Genomic DNA, 21,486 nt, shown 5'->3' on the forward strand with positions numbered 1-21,486 from the left:
TTCGCACCGTGAAAATGAGAATTCATTCAACCCGCTTTCTGATGTAAATGCCAGTAAAACAGTTTATATAATAAATAAAATATACTAATGTAAAATGTGTAAAAAAAAAAAATAAAAAATAAAAAAAATATATATATTTTTAGATATATATTTAAATAAATTTATTAATGCTCTCTCGGAGCGTGATAATTTAAAATGTTATTTACGCTGTGTCTTTGTTAGCTAACATTCCAATTTTATTTGTAACACAAAAATCTTGATTAATTTTTAGTGTTGATGTCCAGGGCTTTGCTACTGAAATCCGTCAGTATGAGATCAGTAGAGGTCCCGCACCAGCCACTGCCACTGATCGGCAGTTTCCATGTCCCACATTGGCAGTAAAGTGTATGGCGCCGGCACAAAACTGCGCCATTCTCGAGTACTGCTGCTCAGCTTCCCATTGTAGGATGATGGACGTATTAGTTGTTGGAAGAAGCCATCATACACATTAGATAAAGGTTGGCCGATGGTTGAGTAATCGTTTGGTGAAGTTATTTTTCTACACCATAATAGGATCACTGGAAACCATTTTAACTGGTAATTTGAACTAAAATGTCTGTTTTCGATGACACTGGATGAGTAAAGGCCGAATGCCTTGTATAGAGGGCCGCCAACTTTCTCGCTTCACCATACACATGCCTGCTTAGTTTGTCCGAGTGTGCAGATGTCTTCAGTAGATAGAATGGAGTAAGCCAGAGCTCTGGCAGCAGCTTCTTTTGTTGGAAAACGAGGAAATTCAGCAAGCCTGATCCATTTTACACCCAATATCATCGGGCAGGAGACATACTGGGCCCAGTGCACATTAGATGGCCCACCGATACAGACGAAATAAAATGGCCAGTTCTCTAGCTCTGTCATTTTGGTAGAACCTACACCACACAGTCATTTCAGTTCTCTTCTTCCCCCCCAAAAAAGTTTAGAAATCCAAGCCCTTCCTAAAAAATCTCATTATAAATCTGCATAACTAGGGTACATGGAGAGAATAGATCTCCCTTTTTATTTGGGTGTGCTCAATCCCACTCATGAAGTGTGGCTCCAGGAATCTTTGTTTTTTTCCTTCTTTTTTTTGTTGTTGATGAATTTGGATTGGGTCTGTTTCAAAGAATCACCTGAAAATGCTGAGAAGAATGAGCAATATGCATTTCTATATAAATACAACTTGCTGCTCATGGTTTTAGGCGCAGGAGCGTCTTTTAACCGCTTCAGTATTTTAAAGACTGCGAGTGATTAGAAGAGCGAACCGTTCTTCAGGTTAAGGCTCGCCATACTTACAGCACAAGGCAAAGGGAAGGCTCAAAAGTGCATCTTTTTGGAGCTCTTCTGCATGAAAAACTGGCTGTTTCTTCATTGATGAAATGGCAAAAAAACGCTAGTTAAAAAAAAAAAGCCATAAAAATCTCAAAGAACCCTGCCGGCCGCCCAAAACACGGCAAACAGGCGTCCGGGAAACAACATAGTCTGCGTTTCCTGAATTGGTTTTTGCTCGAAAACCACCAGTTCGCCCGACTGGAATAGGTGGTGTGTGCATTGTCTATGGGTCTGTGCACACCTTCAGTATTTGGGCTCATTCCCAATCGGATTGCAGTCGCCCCAATGTTTCCCTATGGGGCAGATCACATCTGCCATTATTTTCTCATGCCGATTCGGCAGCATGCTGCGATTGCACCCGACAATCAGATCACACGCCCCAATATAAGTCTATGGGTGAGTGTGAAACATCGCAGTGCTCTCTTTCACCCAAGTGCAGTGCGATTCCTGTCGACAGCAGAGGAGATGGAGAACCGTCTACTCCTCATCTGCGCTCCGATCCGGTCATGCGAGAGGTTCGGAGCACACAGCACTGACACTCGGCTCCCGCTCGCAGCACACTCACATGAGTCATCACATTAGTCATCGGATGCCAGACGCTAATGGGATCCTGGCCTTTGGGTGCAGAAATTTCTGCACCATTTCTGCATCTCTTGGCAGGAAAAACGCAGCTGCCAATACTCTTGTTTTTTTTAGACGTTTTTCTAGCATTTTGGGGTGGAAAGACGTTGAGAGAATTGCAGATTTTTTTTTCTGCACCATATCTACAAGGCAGAAATAAGCAAAGTGTGTGTGATATTTAAGGATTCTCATTGACTGCAGTCATCAGGATTTTCATCAGATTTTGTAGCAAATCTGCAATCAAAAACCAGGCAAAAACGTGCCAAAAACGCAACGTGTGCACATACCCTTATTCTTTACATTGTAGGTTGTATGCAAGTTTTATTCATGCAATACTAGGCTTCCTAGACGACTGTGTAACTGGCCTTGGGCCGTCTTTCTGAGACCACTGATTTAATGTTCTCTTCTAGCTTGATCATATTTGGTTTCCTTTACTATAAAAACTTTGAGAATTATTTGTAGGTTTACTGTTCCTTTAGGTGAAGTTCCCGCAATGAGTTTATGGTGAGGTTTTTCTCAGCGTCTTGGTTACAGCAAAGTGGATGGGATCTATAGAAATCTCACGCCCATTGTGCTTTTTCTTTTATGCTTCATAACCTGACTTGTGGGGTTGTCCTCTACTCGGGCAAAATAATAAAACTCGTACTCTCCTCTGGTGGCGGCATCATTCCAGTGGGGTGAGCACTGACTCTCCCAGTGATCACGTGACTGTTAAATCACTCGATCCCTTCTGCCAATCAGGTGTCGCTTCTCCTCTCCCTTCCTTTGGACAAATCACATACATCTGGAGAAAGTGAGAAAGCAGTAGTTCGCTGGGTTTTATGTGTGAATTTTTCCCATAGAATTGCATTAAATGCTGAACATTTTCAGATAAAAACCTGCATGTAATCCGCACATGACTGTATCAAAAAAGTTTTGTTAAATAAAAGGAAGTATCAAAAACAAAGTAGCTTTATTTAAAAAAAATAAGTTGCACTAAAAAGAAGCAAATTGCAGTAGCAAAAACTAGAAAAAAACAAACAAGGTGCAGAAAATCTGCAGCATCAAAACCTCACCATTATGGGAACTTAGCCTAAAAAATGTCTTCAATGATTTCTTTGTTTGACAGGTGTCGGGAAGATATAGTCCCTGTATGTCAGAACTGCCAAAGATCAGATGGTAAATTAACTCATGGCGGACCACCCTTGAGATGAATACAATTTAGAAGAAGCCTCCATACCCAAAGAAATATTTCCCCTGTCATCCCCTCCGCCCCCAAGCTTTGAGGTCCTCCACCCCGTAGCCTTGAGGTCCTCCGCTCCCTGGCTTTATATCCATTTTGGCTCGCCTTGTTCACCTCTTAGTGGATTTACTGTAGAAGAACGTGTAATCTTTTCAGTTGTGTTACAGGTGTGATGCTGAATAACGCAGAGGTTCATGAGATCCATAAAATTAGCTGGCAGGACTGACTGTTTCTTCCTCGCTCCATTCCGACACAACTTTTACCTCCTTGCGTCAAGCTCACAAATGGATTATGCATCCTCGAAAACCAATAAAAGGACGCCAGCCTGATCCAATGAACTGCGTTTTATACAGTTCCCACTTGTCTCTCGGTAGTAGATGAATGTAAGACGCGGCTCGACACTTTCACCATGTGTGTTAAGCATTAGAGCGCTCGGCTACAGGGCCTCGTTCAGTGCAGAAAGCCAACGTCAGCAGAACAAATCCTAATCACCTCTCTGCAGGCTCGGACACATTCCTCAGACTCGGTGGGTTCCAGCCGTTTGAGTAAAGGGTCTGTGGAGATTATTATGAAGCACAGATAGGCAAAATGATGCTAAATTACACCAAGGACATTGGTTTTGGGTGAGGTTGGCTCTATGAAGACTGGTTTCAGGCTGCTGTAATGAATGCTAGTGTTCTTGTTATGGTTTATATCCTACAAGAGCAACGGAGTTGTAGTCCAGAAAAGTATTTAAAAAAAATAATTTTTTTTTAAAATAATCAGGCATAAAAAAATGACAAGACAATATATACGATACAGGTCAGGCAGATACAAAGGCTCAGGTGTGAGGACCAAACCACATCACTAAATGTAAGCAGGATCAGGGAAAGACTGTTCTACCAACGTTACAATATAAAATATATGGTGCAAATGAGATACGACCGCCAATATCAAGTGTATCAATGTAAAGTCAATTGGCACCCTGTGATCTTAATAATTGCACGTACGTCCCAGACCAAAGAGGGTATCATATACAGCCCTGCCACACTACATGGCCAAAATATTCAAATGAGACACCAAGCAGACAGGTAGAGGAACAGCTTACTCATGAATGTACCTGCGTGATGTGCAGCCCCGACGCGCGTTTGTTGTATTCTTACAATTTGTATTTGCAATATTGTATATAGACTTAGTGGCTATAACATTTGTTTAACACTCAGGTTGGGCAGGGTGTGTGTCTTTGTCCAGTGACATGTATTGTGATTGGTTGTAGCCTTTTGTTATGTGCCTTTTATATATTGTGTTGTAATGTGTTTTTATTATGCTGTGACTAAGGGCAGTATTGCCTGAAACGCCAATTTGTGATGATGGGGATAACCGTTTAATCTCAGAACGTCCACCTAGTATGTCCTGTGCCGGCATCCACTTGTAGTTTACCGATTCTTATTGTCTTTCGAGTAGCAGGAACCAACCCACATCCAAGGATCAGGGATCGAGCTCTGGAGCATATGGGACCACCAGCACCAGACACATTACTAATGTACTGACAGGGACTTAAAAAACAACATAAAACAACCAGCAGGCGTCTTGTTCTTCGGCACGGTTGTGTTCATGCTCGATCTTCACAATCTGTTGGAGCCATGTTCACACATGCGCACTACTGCTCCTAATGACCTATAGAAGATACTCAGGCGCACATCCCCTCCGTAGTCACAGTGGTCACTTCTGTGCTATAATGCCCTGTTCACATGGTGAGTATTTGGTCAGTATTGGTAAGCCAAAGGAGTGGGTAAAAAAATGCAGAAGTGGTGACGTGTTTCTATTATACTTTTCCTCAGATTGCTCCACTCCTGGTTCTGGCTTACAAATACTGAGGTAAAAATCTCACCAAATACTCAATGAACGGTCTTAGCAGTGGACATTGTGTTCATTCTGGTGCCACAAAGGCAGGAAGCCTACAGCAGAAGCGTAACCTGCTTGTTTTAGATGGCCTTGATCTGGCAGTCATTGCTAGTGGAGGCAGGAAGTACATTGAGGAGGGCTGAGGTCTGGAGACCATTCTGGAAAGTAAATGACGGGTTAAAAATTGTAGACCACAAATAAATGTGTATTTCCTTGGTCTTGGTTGTGTCTTTTGTTTTGTCAATTTTATGACCTGATCTTTAAAAATCAATTACCTTTTTACGGATTTATCGGACTCCATTATGTTTTGTTCCTAAAAGTCATATAAAGTGCAATGTTTCCCTGATGCGTCTGCGAATTTCTGATATTTGCTTGGGGCAGTTTTCTTGGTGACATGACACACGTGCGCTGAACATGCTCCATATGAAGCTTTTGTTATTGCTCATGTCTTTTCTGATTGTTTTTACAGTGTTTTCGAGCCCTCTGTTGTAAGGGTCCTCCACCTCCTCGGCCTGAATATGATATAGTTTGTGTAGGACTCTCGGGATCGGGGAAGACGAGTCTCCTAACACAACTGTGCTGTGAAAGCCAAGACAATATTGTGCCTACCACAGGTAACGGAAACCGCTCTTCTACAGTCCGATGTATGTATTATGTCTCTGGTCTGCTAATGACAGCCAGTGGTATCCATCACCTGCCGAATTTGGCGCTGCATCACTGACTCATTATTGGAAATTCATAAAAAAAATGTTTCCATAGCCTTAAAGCTTTTGTCTGTCAGGCGCACACAGCTCCTCTGCCTTCCTGCTTCCTCCTTGGCACGAGGATGGTGCTCTCTTGGTTCAAAGTTCGGCATGGTTGTGCTCTTTCCAATTCTGCAAGCAGAGACCACTTTGCCTCTGTAGTATCAAGGGAGAGCAGGGGCAGTGATGCCAGCCAGAGGTAACGAACCGGACAGCTGTAGAGCAGCGCTTACAACCTCTTGGAAAGAGCTTGTAAGCGCTGCACTCATTGCTTAAGAGATCTGTACCAGTCTGTCATTGTTAGTTTTGTTTACTGTAAGTGATATTTGTATTTTGATGTAACCCCTTCTCATGTACAGCACCATGGAATTAATGGTGCTATATAAATAAACAATAATAATAATAATAATAATAATAATCTGCTATCATTATTGGACTAAAGCAGTCGCCAGTACACTATACAGTACAATTGAAGGCCCCCGTGGAGGCCATCTTTGTCCTCTGGTGAAGCCCAGGCTCAGGCTGAGCTTCATAGTAGACACTGATTTTCACTATATACAGCATTACTGTGGTATTGCAGTAAATAGTACAAACAATCAAACTATTGCAGGTTAAAATATCATGAGAGGACTAAAAAAAAAGTAAAAAAAAAATACAGTAAATAATTACCATAATTAAAAATAAAATCAAGAACTTAAGAATAAAAAAATTGCATCGCCTCTTTCATACAATTCCGATCTGTCAAAATAAAAAATTGACCCATACAGAGAAACCAAGATCAAAACATCTTATGCGCCTCACTGTGGTATCAATGAAAACATCAGCTCATAACACAGAAACAAGTTGGCTTGCAGCTCCATTGACAGAAAAATAGACGTTATGCAGTAGGAAAATGGAATGGTTTTTAAAGGGGTTGTCCACTACTATGACAACCCCTTCTTGATCACCATGTTTGCCCCCCATAAAATAATAAAACTGATACTCCCCTTCTGTGTCGGTGCCGCTCCTGTGGTGTCGGCATTTGCTCTCCTCGGGGCTCTCGTGCGGTGTCGTAACACCAGCGCACAATCCGCACTGGCTTCACTGTCCGCGCCTTTGGACAAATCGAACATGAAGAGGAAGTCCGAGCTGCGAATGATCTCTGACTTCCTCTTCATGTTTTGTCCAAAGGCGCGGACAGTGACGCCAGGGCTGATTGGATGCCGGCATCATGTGACACAACATTGCACGAGTGGTGGCGGCACAGGAGATAAGTTTAAGCTTTTTTATCTTATCAGGGCCACGCACGGGGGTGTAACAAGAAGCTGTCCAAGTAGTGGACAATTCGCCGTATTCGTACTAATCTGGAGAATGTTACCAAGTCATTTTTACCATGCAATCAATGGCCTAAAAGCAGAACCCATGAAAACAATGTTAGAATTTCAGTTTGTGGTTTTTTTTGTTTTTTTTTCCAACCCACGTGGAATCTTTTTTTTTTTTTAACATCTTCCAGTATATTCTAAAGCTAAATGAATGATATCATAAGTCTCTGGACGGAAAAATAAAAGATATGTCGGAGGGTGCTAAAATGAAACATTTCCCGATCCCTTGGGAGTTAATATTCTCTTTGTAGCTGGAGGATTTATTTTCTAAATTTGATTAATTCTCTCAGACAATGAATGTAGAATGGATGTGAGCTAGGGGAGGTCTGTGACTTCTGCTCGGCGTTGTTGGTGTGTTACCTGCTCCTCATTGTATGTTCTCCTTATATTTCAGGTTTCAGTATAAAAGCCGTTCCATTCCAGAGTGCCATTCTCAATGTGAAAGAGCTCGGAGGTACGGGGACATTTCTCCTGGGTGTTGTGTGGGAATTCTCAGCTTTGTGTACATTTGTCGTATCACTCCATGGAGAGCTTTGACACACTGACCATCTATAGTCTTGGAATATTTCATGTTCCCCTTTTTCCAAAAACTCATCTACTTGTATCCTTGTATTTTTTTCATTAATTTTTTTTTCTTGTATTGCTCGTCAGCTGCCTTGCCCTAAAGACCCAATGATCTAACTGTGTCTGCATATTTTGAGCCTTGGACTTAAAATTCCACTATAATTTATTCCACAATTAAAGCTGGGGCTACATGACGAATTTGACTGCGACACTTGGCATGTGGTCAGAGATCGTGCAGGCGGATGGGGTCACAGTGCGACCCCCGAAGGTGCTGCGACTTTGAGAAGCAAGTCACAAAAATTCCACTTGGCATAACTTTGTGACTTAAAAAAAAAAAAAAAAAAAAAAAAAAAGGCATGTAGTTGCTCACAGTGGCAACTACCTGCCTGTTGTACCCGGCGTCAGTCATTGAGACCGCTCCTGCCAGAGATTCAGCTGCTCCCCGTGAACAGAGCAGCAGTTTGTCTTCCTGTTGACAGAGCAGAACTACTGGTGTTATTCTGATTGGCAGCCAGCTTCCCCCGTCTGCTGTCAGTCAGCATGACACCTGTAGTCCTGCCCTGTCAACAGGAAGAGAAACCGCTGCTCTGTTCACGGGGAACAGCTGAATCTCTGGCAGGAGCAGTCAATGACTGACGCCAGGTACAACAGTCAGGATGTTGCCTATATTTATTTTTTTTAAAGTCCTGGATATCTCCATTAATTGTCACAGTTGTTGTTCCTTGAGGTTCACAGCATGAACAACTTCACTGCGCTATTCTGTGTCATACCGAGATCTTTATCCGTATAACCAGTGTCGCTATCAAAGCTGCATTGGTGCCCCAGCCTAAATCTCTGTGGCAGGTCTCAGGACAATCCTCCTGTAATGCAGGTCAGTGAGATTTTCATGTACATCATGAAAAAACTCCGCTCAGATTTTTGTCCTTAATAATTGGGAGCATGGTATTATTATTATTATAAATATTTTTTTCTTTGTTTTCCCACCAAGAAGCAGGTAGATTAATTTGTGGAAAAATCTGGTGTCGGCCTCAAATTTCTGCTGTTGATCCTATATTAACCCCTTACTGACCTCGGACGTACTATACCGTCCGAGGTCAGCTCCCCTGCTTTGATGCAGGGCTCCGCGGTGAGCCCGCATCAAAGCCGGGACATGTCAGCTGTTTTGAACAGCTGACATGTGCCCGCAATAGGCGCGGGCAGAATCGCGATCTGCCCGCGCCTATTAACTAGTTAAATGCCGCTGTCAATCGCAGACAGCGGCATTTAACTACCGCATCCGGCCGGGCGGCCGGATATGACGTCATCGCCGACCCCCGTCACATGATCGGGGGTCGGCGATGCTTCTGAATGGTAACCATAGAGGTCCTTGAGACCTCTATGGTTACTGATCGCCGGTGGCTGTGAGCGCCACCATGTGGTCGGCGCTCACAGCACACCTGCAATTCTCCTACATAACAGCGATCTGATGATCGCTGTTATGTAGCAGAGCCGATCGGGCTGTGCCTGCTTCTAGCCTCCCATGGAGGCTATAGAAGCATGGCAAAAGTGAAAAAAAAAAGTTTTTAAAAATGTGAAAAAAATAAAAAAAACATAAAAGTTTAAATCACCCCCCTTTCGCCCCATCCTAAATAAATCAATAAAAAAAAAATCAAACCTACACATATTTGGTATCGCCGCGTTCAGAATCGCCCGATCTATCAATAAAAAAAAAGCATTAACCTGATCGCTAAATGGCGTAATGAGAAAAAAAATCGAAACGCCAGAAATACGTTTTTTTGGTCGCCGCGACATTGCATTAAAATGTAATAACGGGCGATCAAAAGAACGTATCTGCACCAAAATGCTATAATTAAAAACGCCAGCTCGGCACGCAAAAAATAAGCCCTCACCTGACCCCAGATCACGAAAAATGGAGACGCTACGAGTATCGGAAAATGGCGCAATTTTTTTTTTTTTTTTTTTTTGCAAAGTTTGGAATTTTTTTTCACCACTTAGGTAAAACATAACCTAGACATGTGAGGTGTCTATGAACTCGTACTGACCTGGAGAATCATAATGGCAGGTCAGTTTTAGCATTTAGTGAACCTAGCAAAATAGGCAAGCAAAAAACAAGTGTGGGATTGCACTTTTTTTGCAATTTCACTGCACTTGGAATTATTTTCCCGTTTTCTAGTACACGACATGGTAAAACCAATGATGTCGTTCAAAAGTACAACTCGTCCCGCAAAAAATAAGCCCTCACATGTCCAAATTGACGGAAAAATAAAAAAGTTATGGCTCTGTGAAGGAGGGGAGCGAAAAACGAAAACGGAAAAACGAAAAATCCCAAGGTCATGAAGGGGTTAAATTCATGATGACTTTGCCAAATTATTACAATCTATATTTTTTTCTTTTGCTCTCAAAAAGACCAATTTTCTACATTGTTCTGTATCGGGTTCATGTTTTAGGTACATGTCTGCTTTTAGCATCCACGTGTCATATGTTTTTCTCATAAGAAAAAAACAAAAACAAAAGCTGTTCAAAGAAGCTTGGGAAAGCTCCATCAATCAGTCAGTGGAAAAGTGTCAGCACAGGGATGCATCAAGGATGGCAGGATTGCACTGTCCTGTATTTTATTTTTTATTTTTGCAGATCTTTTCAGTTAAATTTGTATGATTTGAAAATCAGACGTGTCTCCATATTTCATTTGCATATTTGTTTTTGGTTAGGGATGGACCAGCGGGTTTGTAAAAAACAAACAAACAAAAAAACTAATATATAATATAATGTATAATATAATATTTTGCTCCCTGGTGTTGCATCCAGTCCTGGCAAATCTCTCAGGAAAGAGCTGTTCCTCCTGTTCCAGGCTGAGACATACGTCAGGTCCTTCTTCCCATACATCTTTATTGGACGTGGGGGCTGTGTCCACTAGAAATAACACTGGGGGTCCGAGGGGCACGTATCACTTGTCACTACACGGCTACTGGTCTCTTAGAGAGAGGAAGTTATCAGGTCATGTGCTGACAGATCCCACCAGACCACAAGGGAATTATTAACACCGTCCTGTTCTGGAGAAGCTGCCACACCAGAGGAAATGGTGTGAACGAGTCGGACTCCTGGGAGGGTCCTGTGCAAAAGGCCGAAAAGAAAATGATGGTATCGTTAGAAGAAATGCAAAAATAAAGAAAGTTAATGGTTTCATGATTCCTAATAAATCATTTGGATTGTTTTCTTTTTTGTATGCTTTTCATAACTCTCAAATTTAATTGATATTGATAAAAAAAAATCTTCAACTTTGCTCTTTAGATTTGTATTCATTATTATATATTTTTTATAAATTTACTTTAATTTATTTCTTTAATTGAGACTGTCCATTGTACAAAATCTGTAAAGGATGGTTTCTCAAAGACAACCCTTGTCCCTATTCTCAGTTAGAAAACTGGGGGTTTAACAAAACCCTTAAGTGATAAGAAATCATACTACCAGATTACCTAGAGAGTAAATGGCCCCAACTTAAGGGATAAGGTGATTAAAACTTAGAGACCGCTAAGTCATCTGGGTAATTTCGCAATGCATCACTGGGAATGGAAGCTGGCGGCAGCATCGCGCTCATCGGGACCGCTTCGGTGGATGCTGGAGGGTGAGTATATAACTTCTTTTTTTTTTAACAGGGATATGGTGCCCACACTGCTATATACTGCGTGGGCGGTGTTATATACTGCGTGGGCGCTATATACTACTTGGCTGTCTGTGTTTTGTGGCCTGTGCTATGTACTACGTGGCTGCTATGTACTACTTGGCTGTCTGTGTTACGTGGGCTGTGCTATATACTACGTGGCTGTGCTATATACTACGTGGCTGTCTGTGTTATTTACTACGTGACTGTGTTATATACTACGTGGCTGCTATATACTACCTGGCTGTCTGTGTTATGTGGCCTGTGCTATATCCTACGTGGCTGTGCTATATCCTACGTGGCTGTGCTATATCCTACGTGGCTGTGCTATATCCTACGTGGCTGTGCTATATCCTACGTGGCTGTGCTATATCCTACGTGGCTGTGCTATATCCTACGTGGCTGTGCTATATCCTACGTGGCTGTGCTATATCCTACGTGGCTGTGCTATATCCTACGTGGCCGGCTGTGGGAATGTACGTGTGTGCACGCACACACACGCACACACACGCACACACACGCACACACACGCACACACACGCACACACACGCACACACACGCACACACACGCACACACACGCACACACACGCACACACACGCACACACACGCACACACACGCACACACACGCACACACACGCACACACACGCACACACACGCACACACACACACCTATGTATATATATATACAGTATATTACTAGATGGTGGCCGGATTCTAATGCATCGGGTAGAATATGCATGTAGTGTATTTATGAAGATTTAAGAATAATGCAATGAATACACAGGATTTCCGGGTAAAATGGCGACCAATCAGCGAAGCGTGGTTCAAATCCCGTGCCAATTCGCGGCCGAACTACGCCTGTCGCTGATTGGTCACGCCAGCTGCCCGCGACCAAATCAGTGACGGGGGATTTCCTTTTCAGGCAAACAGACAGAATTCGACGATTATATAGTAGATGCATATATCTAATTATAATAAATATTGAATATGATTTCTATTTACCCCCTCTTAACCTCAATAAAGACCTCAGCACCTAAAGACTTTGACATTGGGACAGTGCTCCTTATGTCAGCCCATTAGTGTCAATGGCAGGTGATGTTAGGGTGACAGATGGGTGCTATGGCAGCCTGAGGCCTAGTAAAAACCCCTTTTGACCAGCCATTACTAAATGCCTATTAGCCTATCCAAGAGGCCAATCATTATAACACCTAACAGGCATTATTGTCTCCGAATACCAAGTCTCCTACTGGGACTAAAAAATATTTGCTTATAATGAATAGAATAATATCCAGGATGACCTAAATAAAATTAATTTTGAAAATTTCCAGTTGCATCTCTCTGAACACCGCAGAGAGAGAGAGAGAAAAGCAGTGCATCTCTTAGGAGTTTTTACGGTGTTCTTGCTGTACTTGAGGGACAATATAAAAAAAATTGAAATAATTGAAAACCAGTCTGATAAAGTATTGATCTCTTTATGTAGTTCCATCAGAGGTTTACATGGGTGTCCGGACACGTGTCTTGACACATGAAGTCTCTGGTTAAAACTGTTAAGCCCCTCACACTGGGGTGGCTGAAATATTTGTGAGGAGAACTATTCCACCGTGTGTGCAGACGCCATAATGAAGGATGACATGCTGAAGTATTCAGAAATCATTTGTAACTGTCTGGAAATGTGCCACCAATGGCTCTTCTGAGCCGTACGTATTGGGTTACTCTTTGATCTTACGGCATGGAGGCCTGTATTTTGACTAAATACTTTTCTCTTGAGCCACTTTCTGAGAGAAAATGTGGACACACTTATAATAGTGTCCATGATGAGCCTTTCAGCTCTGCTGCCAAGAGCTTTATAAACTGGTGTGGTTAAGACCATGTCCGCTGTGGAATCACTACATATCCTGAAGTGATCGTAGGAAAGTATTGTTGCTGTACACCCACCAAACATGAGGGAGAGAACTTTACCAAAAATGAGTCTAATTCTACTTATAGTAGGACTATGACAACATTTTGGTCTAGATTAGTGGGTTTCTGAGGCCGAGGTGCCATATGCAGCATATGATGTAATTTTTTTTCTTTAAAAAAAAAAAAAAAAAAAAAAAAAGCTATGAACACTATTGATTTTTCTTTTACATATGTTGGTGCTTTCCTCTAGTTATAGTTAAAAAAAAAAAAAAAATTGCCCAGGTTCATCTTGCATTCTTTATCCATTCCTTCATTCATTTTCAGACCCCTGATATGCAGTCTGATCCAAGTTTCACATTGTGAGATCTGCGTTTTATCCAGGGGCCTGATTCTGAAGCTTGTTTATCAGCACAACTGCTATCCTGCTCCTATTTCCTTTCCCTCCCTGAGACTTTAGCTGCTGTCTCTTCTCTCCACACTGTGGAGGATGATGGAGCGCTATCGAGCAGTAGCTTTGACAGATTTGTTTCAGTTTTGCAAAAAGCTCTTGGCTAAATAAAATACTTGGTCACTATGCCAAGACAAAAAAAAATATATATAAATAAAAAAAAAAAATAAATAAATAAATAATAAAAAAAAAATATATATATATATACACATATTAATTATAGTGTGTGTATATATGGAAAAAAAACACTTTGTAAAAACAAGCAACTTACTTATTAAAAATTAGCTCCTTACCCGGTATCCCGTAGGCACAGAGAGCACACTTGGAGTATCTGTGGTTTGGAGACTGCGTGTGCCGCTCTGAAACTGGCCGGACTGCTGAATTCACCCCCTCTCTCCCAGCTTCAGTGCCCCTGCTGCAGAGGCAAAGCTACCTGTGCTTGCAAGTTGTGAAAGTGCACAGTTTGGACCAGTGGCGTGTCCATACTGCCAATCTGAACCGTCAATCTTCACAAGTGCTCTGCCCCTCCCCGCAAAGCACTTTCCAGAAAATAAGCCCTAGCGCATGAGTTTTCTGGATTTTAAGGCTATGTGCACACGTCAGGATTCTTTGCAGAAATTTCCTGAACAAAACCGGACTTTTTCTGCAGGAAATCCGCATGCGTTTTTTGCGTGGGTTTTTTTTTTTTTGCGGATTTTTCGCATTTTTTTCCGGAGCTTCCCCAATTCAGTAATAGTGACAAAAACGCAAAAAAACCGCAAAATTAATGAACATGCTGCGTCTTTTTCCGCGGTGTGTTTTTTTTGCAGGAAAAAAAAGCAACATGTGCACAAAAATTGCAGATTGCTTTCTAATAGGATGCTTAACCCCTTCATGACCCAGCCTATTTTGACCTTAATGACCTGGCCGTTTTTTGCAATTCTGACCAGTGTCCCTTTATGAGGTAATAACTCAGGAACGCTTCAACGGATCCTAGCGGTTCTGAGACTGTTTTTTCGTGACATATTGGGCTTCATGTTAGTGGTAAATTTAGGTCGATAATTTCTGAGTTTATTTGTGAAAAAAACGGAAATTTGGTGAAAATTTTGAAAATTTCGCAATTTTCACATTTTGAATTTTTATTCTGTTAAACCAGAGAGTTATGTGACACAAAATAGTTAATAAATAACATTTCCCACATGTCTACTTTACATCAGCACAATTTTGGAAACAAAATTTTTTTTTGCTAGGAAGTTATAAGGGTTAAAATTTGACCAGTGATTTCTCATTTTTACAACAAAATTTACAAAACCATTTTTTTTAGGGACCACATTTGAAGTCAGTTTGAGGGGTCTATGTGGCTGAAAATACCCAAAAGTGACACCATTCTAAAAACTGCAACCCTCAAGGTGATCAAAACCACATTCAAGAAGTTTATTAACCCTTCAGGTGTTTCACAACGGCAAAAGCAACATGGAAGGAAAAAATGAACAATTAACTTTTTAGTCTCAAAAATGATTTTTTAACAACAATTTTTTTTATTTTCCCAAGGGTAAAAGGAGAAACTGGACCACGAACGTTGTTGTCCAATTTGTCCTGAGTACGCTGATACCTCATATGTGGGGGTAAACCACTGTTTGGGCGCACGGCAGGGCTTGGAAGCGAAGGAGCGCCATTTGACTTTTTGAATGAAAAATTGGCTCCAATCTTTAGCGGACACCATGTCGCGTTTGGAGAGCCCCCGTGTGCCTAAACATTGGAGCTCCCCCACAAGTGACCCCATTTTGGAAACTAGACCCCCCCAAGGAACTAATCTAGCAGCATAGTGAGCACTTTAAACCCTCAGGTGCTTCACAAATTGATCCGTAAAAATGAAAAAGTACTTTTTTTCCACACAAAATTTCTTTTAGCCTCAATTTTTTCATTTTTACATGGGCAACAGGATAAAATGGATCCTAAAATTTGTTGGGCAATTTCTCCTGAGTACGCAGATACTTCATATGTGGGGGTAAACCACTGTTTAAGTGCACGGCAAGGCTCGGAAGGGAAGGCGCGCCATTTGACTTTTTGAATGGAAAATTAGCTCCAATCGTTAGCGGACACCATGTCGCGTTTGGAGAGCCCCTGTGTGCCTAAACATTGGAGCTCCCCTACAAGTGACCCCATTTTGGAAACTAGACCCCCCGAGGAACTTATCTAGATGCATGGTGAGTACTTTAAACCCCCAGGTGCTTCACAGAAGTTTATACCGCAGAGCCGTGAAAATAAAAAATAATTTTTCTTTTCTCAAAAATGATTTTTTAGCCCACAATTTTTTATTTTCCCAAGGGTAACAGGAGAAATTGGACCCTAATAGTTGTTGTCCAGTTTGTCCTGAGTACGCTGGTACCCCATATGTGGGGGTAAACCACTGTTTGGGCACACATCGGGGCTCGGAAGGGAAGCAGTGACGTTTTGAAATGCAGATTTTGATGGAATGGTCTGCGGGTGTCACATTGCATTTGCAGAGCCCCTGATGTGCCTAAACAGTAGAAACCCCCCACAAGTGACCCCATTTTGGAAACTAGACCCCCCAAGGAACTTATCTAGATGTGTGGTGAGCACTTTGAACCCCCAAGTGCTTCACAGAAGTTTATAACGCAGAGCTGTGAAAATATAAAATAATTTTTCATTCCTCTAAAATTATGTTTTAGCAAGAAATTTTTTATTTTCGCAAGGGTAACAGGAGAAATTGGACCCCAATAATTGTTGCCCAGTTTGTCCTGAGTATGCTGGTACCCCATATGTGGGGGAAAACCACTGTTTGGGCGCACGTCGGGGCTCGGAAGGGAGGGAGCACCATTTGACTTTTGGAACGCAAGATTGGCTGGAATCAATGGTGGCGCCATGTTGCGTTTGGAGACTTCTGATGTGCCTAAACAGTGGAAACCCCTCAATTCTAACTCCAACACTAACCCCAACACACCCCTAACCCTAATCCCAACTCTAGCCATAACCCTAATCACAACCCTAACCCCAACACACCCCTAACCACAACCCTAATCCCTAACCCTAATCCCTAACCCCAACCCTAATCCCTAACCCCAACCCTAACCACAACTTTAACCCCAACACACCCCTAACCATAACCCTAACCACAAGCCTATTCTTAACCCTATTTCCAACCCTAGCCTTAATTCCAACCCTAAGGCTATGTGCCCATGTTGCGGATTCGTGTGAGATTTTTCCGCACCATTTTTGAAAAATCCGCAGGTAAAAGGCACTGCGTTTTACCTGCGGATTTACCGCGGATTTCCAGTGTTTTTTATGCGGATTTCACCTGCGGATTCCTATTGAGGAACAGGTGTAAAACGCTGCGAAATCTGCACAAAGAATTGACATGCTGCGGAAAATACAACGCAGCATTTCCGTGCGGTATTTTCCGCACCATGGGCACAGCGTATTTGGTTTTCCATAGGTTTACATGGTACTGTAAACCTGATGGAACACTGCTACGAATCCGCAGCGGCCAATCCGCTGCGGATCCGCAGCCAAATCCGCACCGTGTGCACATAGCCTAATTCTAACGATAACCCTACCCCTAACCCTAACCCTAGTTCTAACCCTAGTTCTAACCCTAGTGGAAAAAAAATATATTTTCTTTATTTTATTATTGTCCCTACCTATGGAGGTGATAAAGGGGGGGTTTCATTTACTATTTTTTTTTATTTTGATCACTGTGATAGGTTTTATCACAGTGATCAAAATGTACATGGAACGAATCTGCCGGCCGGCAGATTCGGCGGGCGCACTGCGCATGCGCCCGCCATTTTGGAAGATGGCGGCGCCCAGGGAGAAGACGGACGGACTCCGGGAGGATCGGTAAGTATGAGGGGGTGGGGGGGGGGTGGATCGGAGCACAGGGGGGGTGGATCGGAGCACGGGGGGAGCGGACAGGCGGACGGAGGGGAGTACGGGACAGAACGGAGGACTGGGGAGGAGATCGGTGGCGGTGGGGGGGGGGCAGATCTGGATTTCCAGCCATGGCCGATGATATTGCAGCATCGGCCATGGCTGGATTGCAATATTTCACCATTTTCATAGGTGAAATATTGCAAATTGCTCTGATTGGCTGTTGAAAGTGCAACAGCCAATCAGAGCGATCGTAGTCACGTGGGGGCAAAGCCGCCCCCCCTGGGCTAAAGTACTACTCCCCCTGTCCCTGCAGATCGGGTGAAATTGGAGTTAACCCTTTCACCCGATCTGCAGGGACGCGATCATTCCATGACGCCAGATAGGCGTCATGGGTCGGATTGGCACCGACTTTCATGACGCCTACGTGGCGTCAAAGGTCGGGAAGGGGTTAATGTAAGCGTTTTTTAAGCGGTTTTATCGCGTTTTTATAGCGGAAAACTGCTGAAAAATGCGAAAAATCCTGAACGTGTGCACACAGCCTTAGCTCTACTCCAGCAATAAGCCCTAGTCACAGTTCATAAAAAAGCCAATTTAAATAGTCCAGGCAGCTATACATGTAAAATCAAGTGGCAATAGAATGCAGCAGGACAGATGGACCCTTCACCAGGGAAAGCAGACACCCCCAAAACAATCATATGCATAAGACCCAAAACAATAAGGGTTGGCAAGTGCTAGGCTCTCGCACAGATCGGGTAGTCCCTCTAGCATCATTCCACTCACAAGCCCATTATATTACAGCATTGTGGCTGCTTCCAGATCACCAAGAGGGGCCAACCACCATACTTGGCTGCAGTGGAACGTCAAGGGACCAGACGGCAAGTAACGCGCCTTGGACAGGGCTAGCCGATCTGTGTGAGAGCCTGCCACTTGCTAACCCTTATTGTTTTAGATCTCGTGGGGTCTTTTGAGGGCAATTCCTTAGGGAGTGACTACTTCTTTTGGTGAAGGTTCTGTCCACCATTTACTATGATACAGTACCGTATGTAACAACAAATATGTGAATTTAAACCTAGAATTTGGGCTTTGCTTCCAGTATTGGTTCAGCGAGCTGCTGAAAATTTGTCTTTTGCCTATTTCTATTGCATAACATAATCTTTCTTTCTTTTTTTTTTTTTTTTCTCTCGAGCCTTCACATACTTCTGAACAATTTGTCACCCATATCAGTGGTTTAATGAGCATATAAAGGGTCTGGACTGAGCATTGAGCTTCTCCTGTGTCAGGGAGGTTATACTGAAATTGGGTTTGTTGATCAAAGAGAATTGTCATGGAACCATCTTTTTTTTTTTTTAATATATAATTTCTTCTCCTTTTGAACTGTCCATAGTTTAATTGAGAAAATTACTTATCAAATTCCGACTGTCTTGAAGATCTGTGCTTAAATCTCACAATTCATGTTACCGTAATACTAGTGATAAGTGAACGTGCTCGGATAATGTGGTTTAGTTTGGCGCACATTTTGGTTTTCACAAAGTTTGCTGCTTCAGTATTTCTAGACCTTTTTTTTTTTTTTTTTTTTTTAGTTGAATGTTTCTGTAATTTCTGATTTACAATTGTCGTCATTTCATAATTTTTATTGACAAATACATAAAAAATTTACGTAAAGACTAATTTTTTCCAGTGTAGACCCTTATTTTTCAGGACTTATGCAATTCCCCCTGGCAGATGGATATCGGCATCTGGAAAAAATCCTGACTGATCATAACCCACTCTTACCCAATCAATGCTTGGAGTTTGTCACAATTTGTGTTTGTCTTCTCGCTTTTTGAAGTTTGACCACAGGTTCTCAAGGGGTTTGAGATCTGGGGAGTTTCCTGGCCATGGACCAAAATTTCAATTAATTTTTTTGTTCAGGGTCATAGTTATCACTTTTGCTTTCTGATATGGTTTTTATCATTCCGGATAAAGCATTGTTCATCTCCACATCTCTCTTGGCTCCTTGGGAGAAGTTGTTTTTGGAGGAGGTTTAGATCCCATTCTATATTTATGGTACAATCCTAGGCAGACGTATGAGTGAGCCCACTCCCATGGATGAAAATCCCCCACACATGAATGGTCTCTGGATGCATGAATGTTGGCATGATACTGAACTCATGGGCGTTCTCACCTGTACCAAACAGTCAGAAGGGGGCATCATCCAAGAATATAACTTTACCGTGGTCTCCTGCAGTCCAATCCCTGTATTTTCTGCAAACTTATTTACCATATATCAGACTAAAAGATCTTAAAATACTAAAGCAAACTTTGTGAAAACCAAAATTTGTCAGTCTCCACTTTTTATCACAACTGTATGTTGGTATAAAGGCGTATACTAGCTACTTTGATCACCCATCTTATAGGGAATCTGTGAACCACTACCCCATCTGGAAAATCGCTCTATGCCCGCTGCCTTGGGGTCATCCTTGATTCCGAGCTTTCATTCACCCCCCACATCCGATCACTGGCTCGCTCGCTCTTATCTGCATCTCAAAAACATTTCTAGAATTTGCCCTTTTCTTACTTTCGACTCTGCAAAAACTTTTACTGTCTCACTTATTCATTCTCGTCTGGACTATTGTAACTCTCTACTAATCGGCCTCCCTCTTACCAAACTCTCCCCGCTCCAATCTGTCCTGAATGCTGCAGCCAGGATCATATTCCTCACCAACCTTTACACCGATGCCTCTACCTTGTGCCAGTCATTACACTGGTTACCCATCCACTCCAGAATCCAGTACAAAACTACTACCCTCATCCACAAAGCACTCCATGGCTCAGCACCACCCTACATCTCCTCTCTGGTCTCAGTCTACCACCCTACCCATGCCCTCCGCTCCGCTAATGACCTGAGGTTAGCATCCTCAATATTCAGAACCTCCCACTTCCATCTCCAAGACTTTACACGTGCTGCGCCGATTCTTTGGAATGCACTACCTAGGTTAATACGATTAATCCCCAATCCCCACAGTTTTAAGTGTGCCCTAAAAACTCATTTGTTCAGACCGGCCTACCGCATCAACGCATTAACCTAACTATCCCTGTGTGGCCCATTCAAAAAAACAAAAAAAACCATAATCAGGTTCCTCTCATCATGTTCTCATACACTTTATGCAGTTAATAGCACTCTGTGTCTGTACTGCTACATACTTAGGCAGTTAACTGGTTCATGCAGCTTTACATGAACACCCGAGCCTTACACTATGGCTGGTCCAAATAACTAAAGCAATTGTTACCATCCACCTCTCGTGTCTCCCCTTTTCCTCATAGTTTGTAAGCCTGCGAGCAGGGCCCTCATTCCTCCTGGTATCTGTTTTGAACTGTGATTTCTGTTATGCTGTAATGTCTATTGTCTGTACAAGTCCCCTCTATAATTTGTAAAGCGCTGCGGAATATGTTGGCGCTATATAAATAAAATTATTATTATTATTATTTAATCCGCTGCCGATTTAGCAGTTCTCTCTTCTCACATCACTGAGTGAATATCCCAAACCTTGCGCTAATAAAGCACCTTCCAGGATGAATTGAAACAAAAACTGGCCCAATTAGCCCACAATATTGTACCTGACGTTCCATCTATCCCAATATATTTCTCACCTTTCTTCCCCCATATTAAATCCACCGAAAAGAAAAGCCCGCATCAGAATGTTCCAAATTATTAACGTGTATTAATTTCATGTTTTAATTGACTCCCCAACAATTTGTACGGGACTTCTAATGTTGACGGCATGTTCTAAAGACGTATACGAACATCTGCCCAATCCACCGACATCTGCAGCAAATGTGTATGGGAGCCCTGGACAATTTGTCGGGGGAGACATTGATATA

At 42.4% G+C, this 21,486-nt stretch overlaps 1 protein-coding gene across 2 annotated transcripts in view; it reads left to right on the top strand.

The window, feature by feature from the left end:
• ARL15 (ARF like GTPase 15) overlaps window positions 1-21,486 on the top strand; it is a 261,182-nt gene that overhangs the window by 74,569 nt on the left and 165,127 nt on the right. For both annotated transcript variants that reach the window (XM_077285177.1, XM_077285169.1), the window contains 2 exons: window positions 5,544-5,688; window positions 7,573-7,632. In XM_077285177.1, the coding sequence (XP_077141292.1) occupies window positions 5,544-5,688; window positions 7,573-7,632 (205 nt within the window). The remainder of the gene's footprint in view (window positions 1-5,543; window positions 5,689-7,572; window positions 7,633-21,486) is intronic.

This window comes from Ranitomeya variabilis, chromosome 1 (assembly GCF_051348905.1).
Source record: "Ranitomeya variabilis isolate aRanVar5 chromosome 1, aRanVar5.hap1, whole genome shotgun sequence".
Lineage (NCBI taxonomy): Eukaryota > Metazoa > Chordata > Amphibia > Anura > Dendrobatidae > Ranitomeya > Ranitomeya variabilis.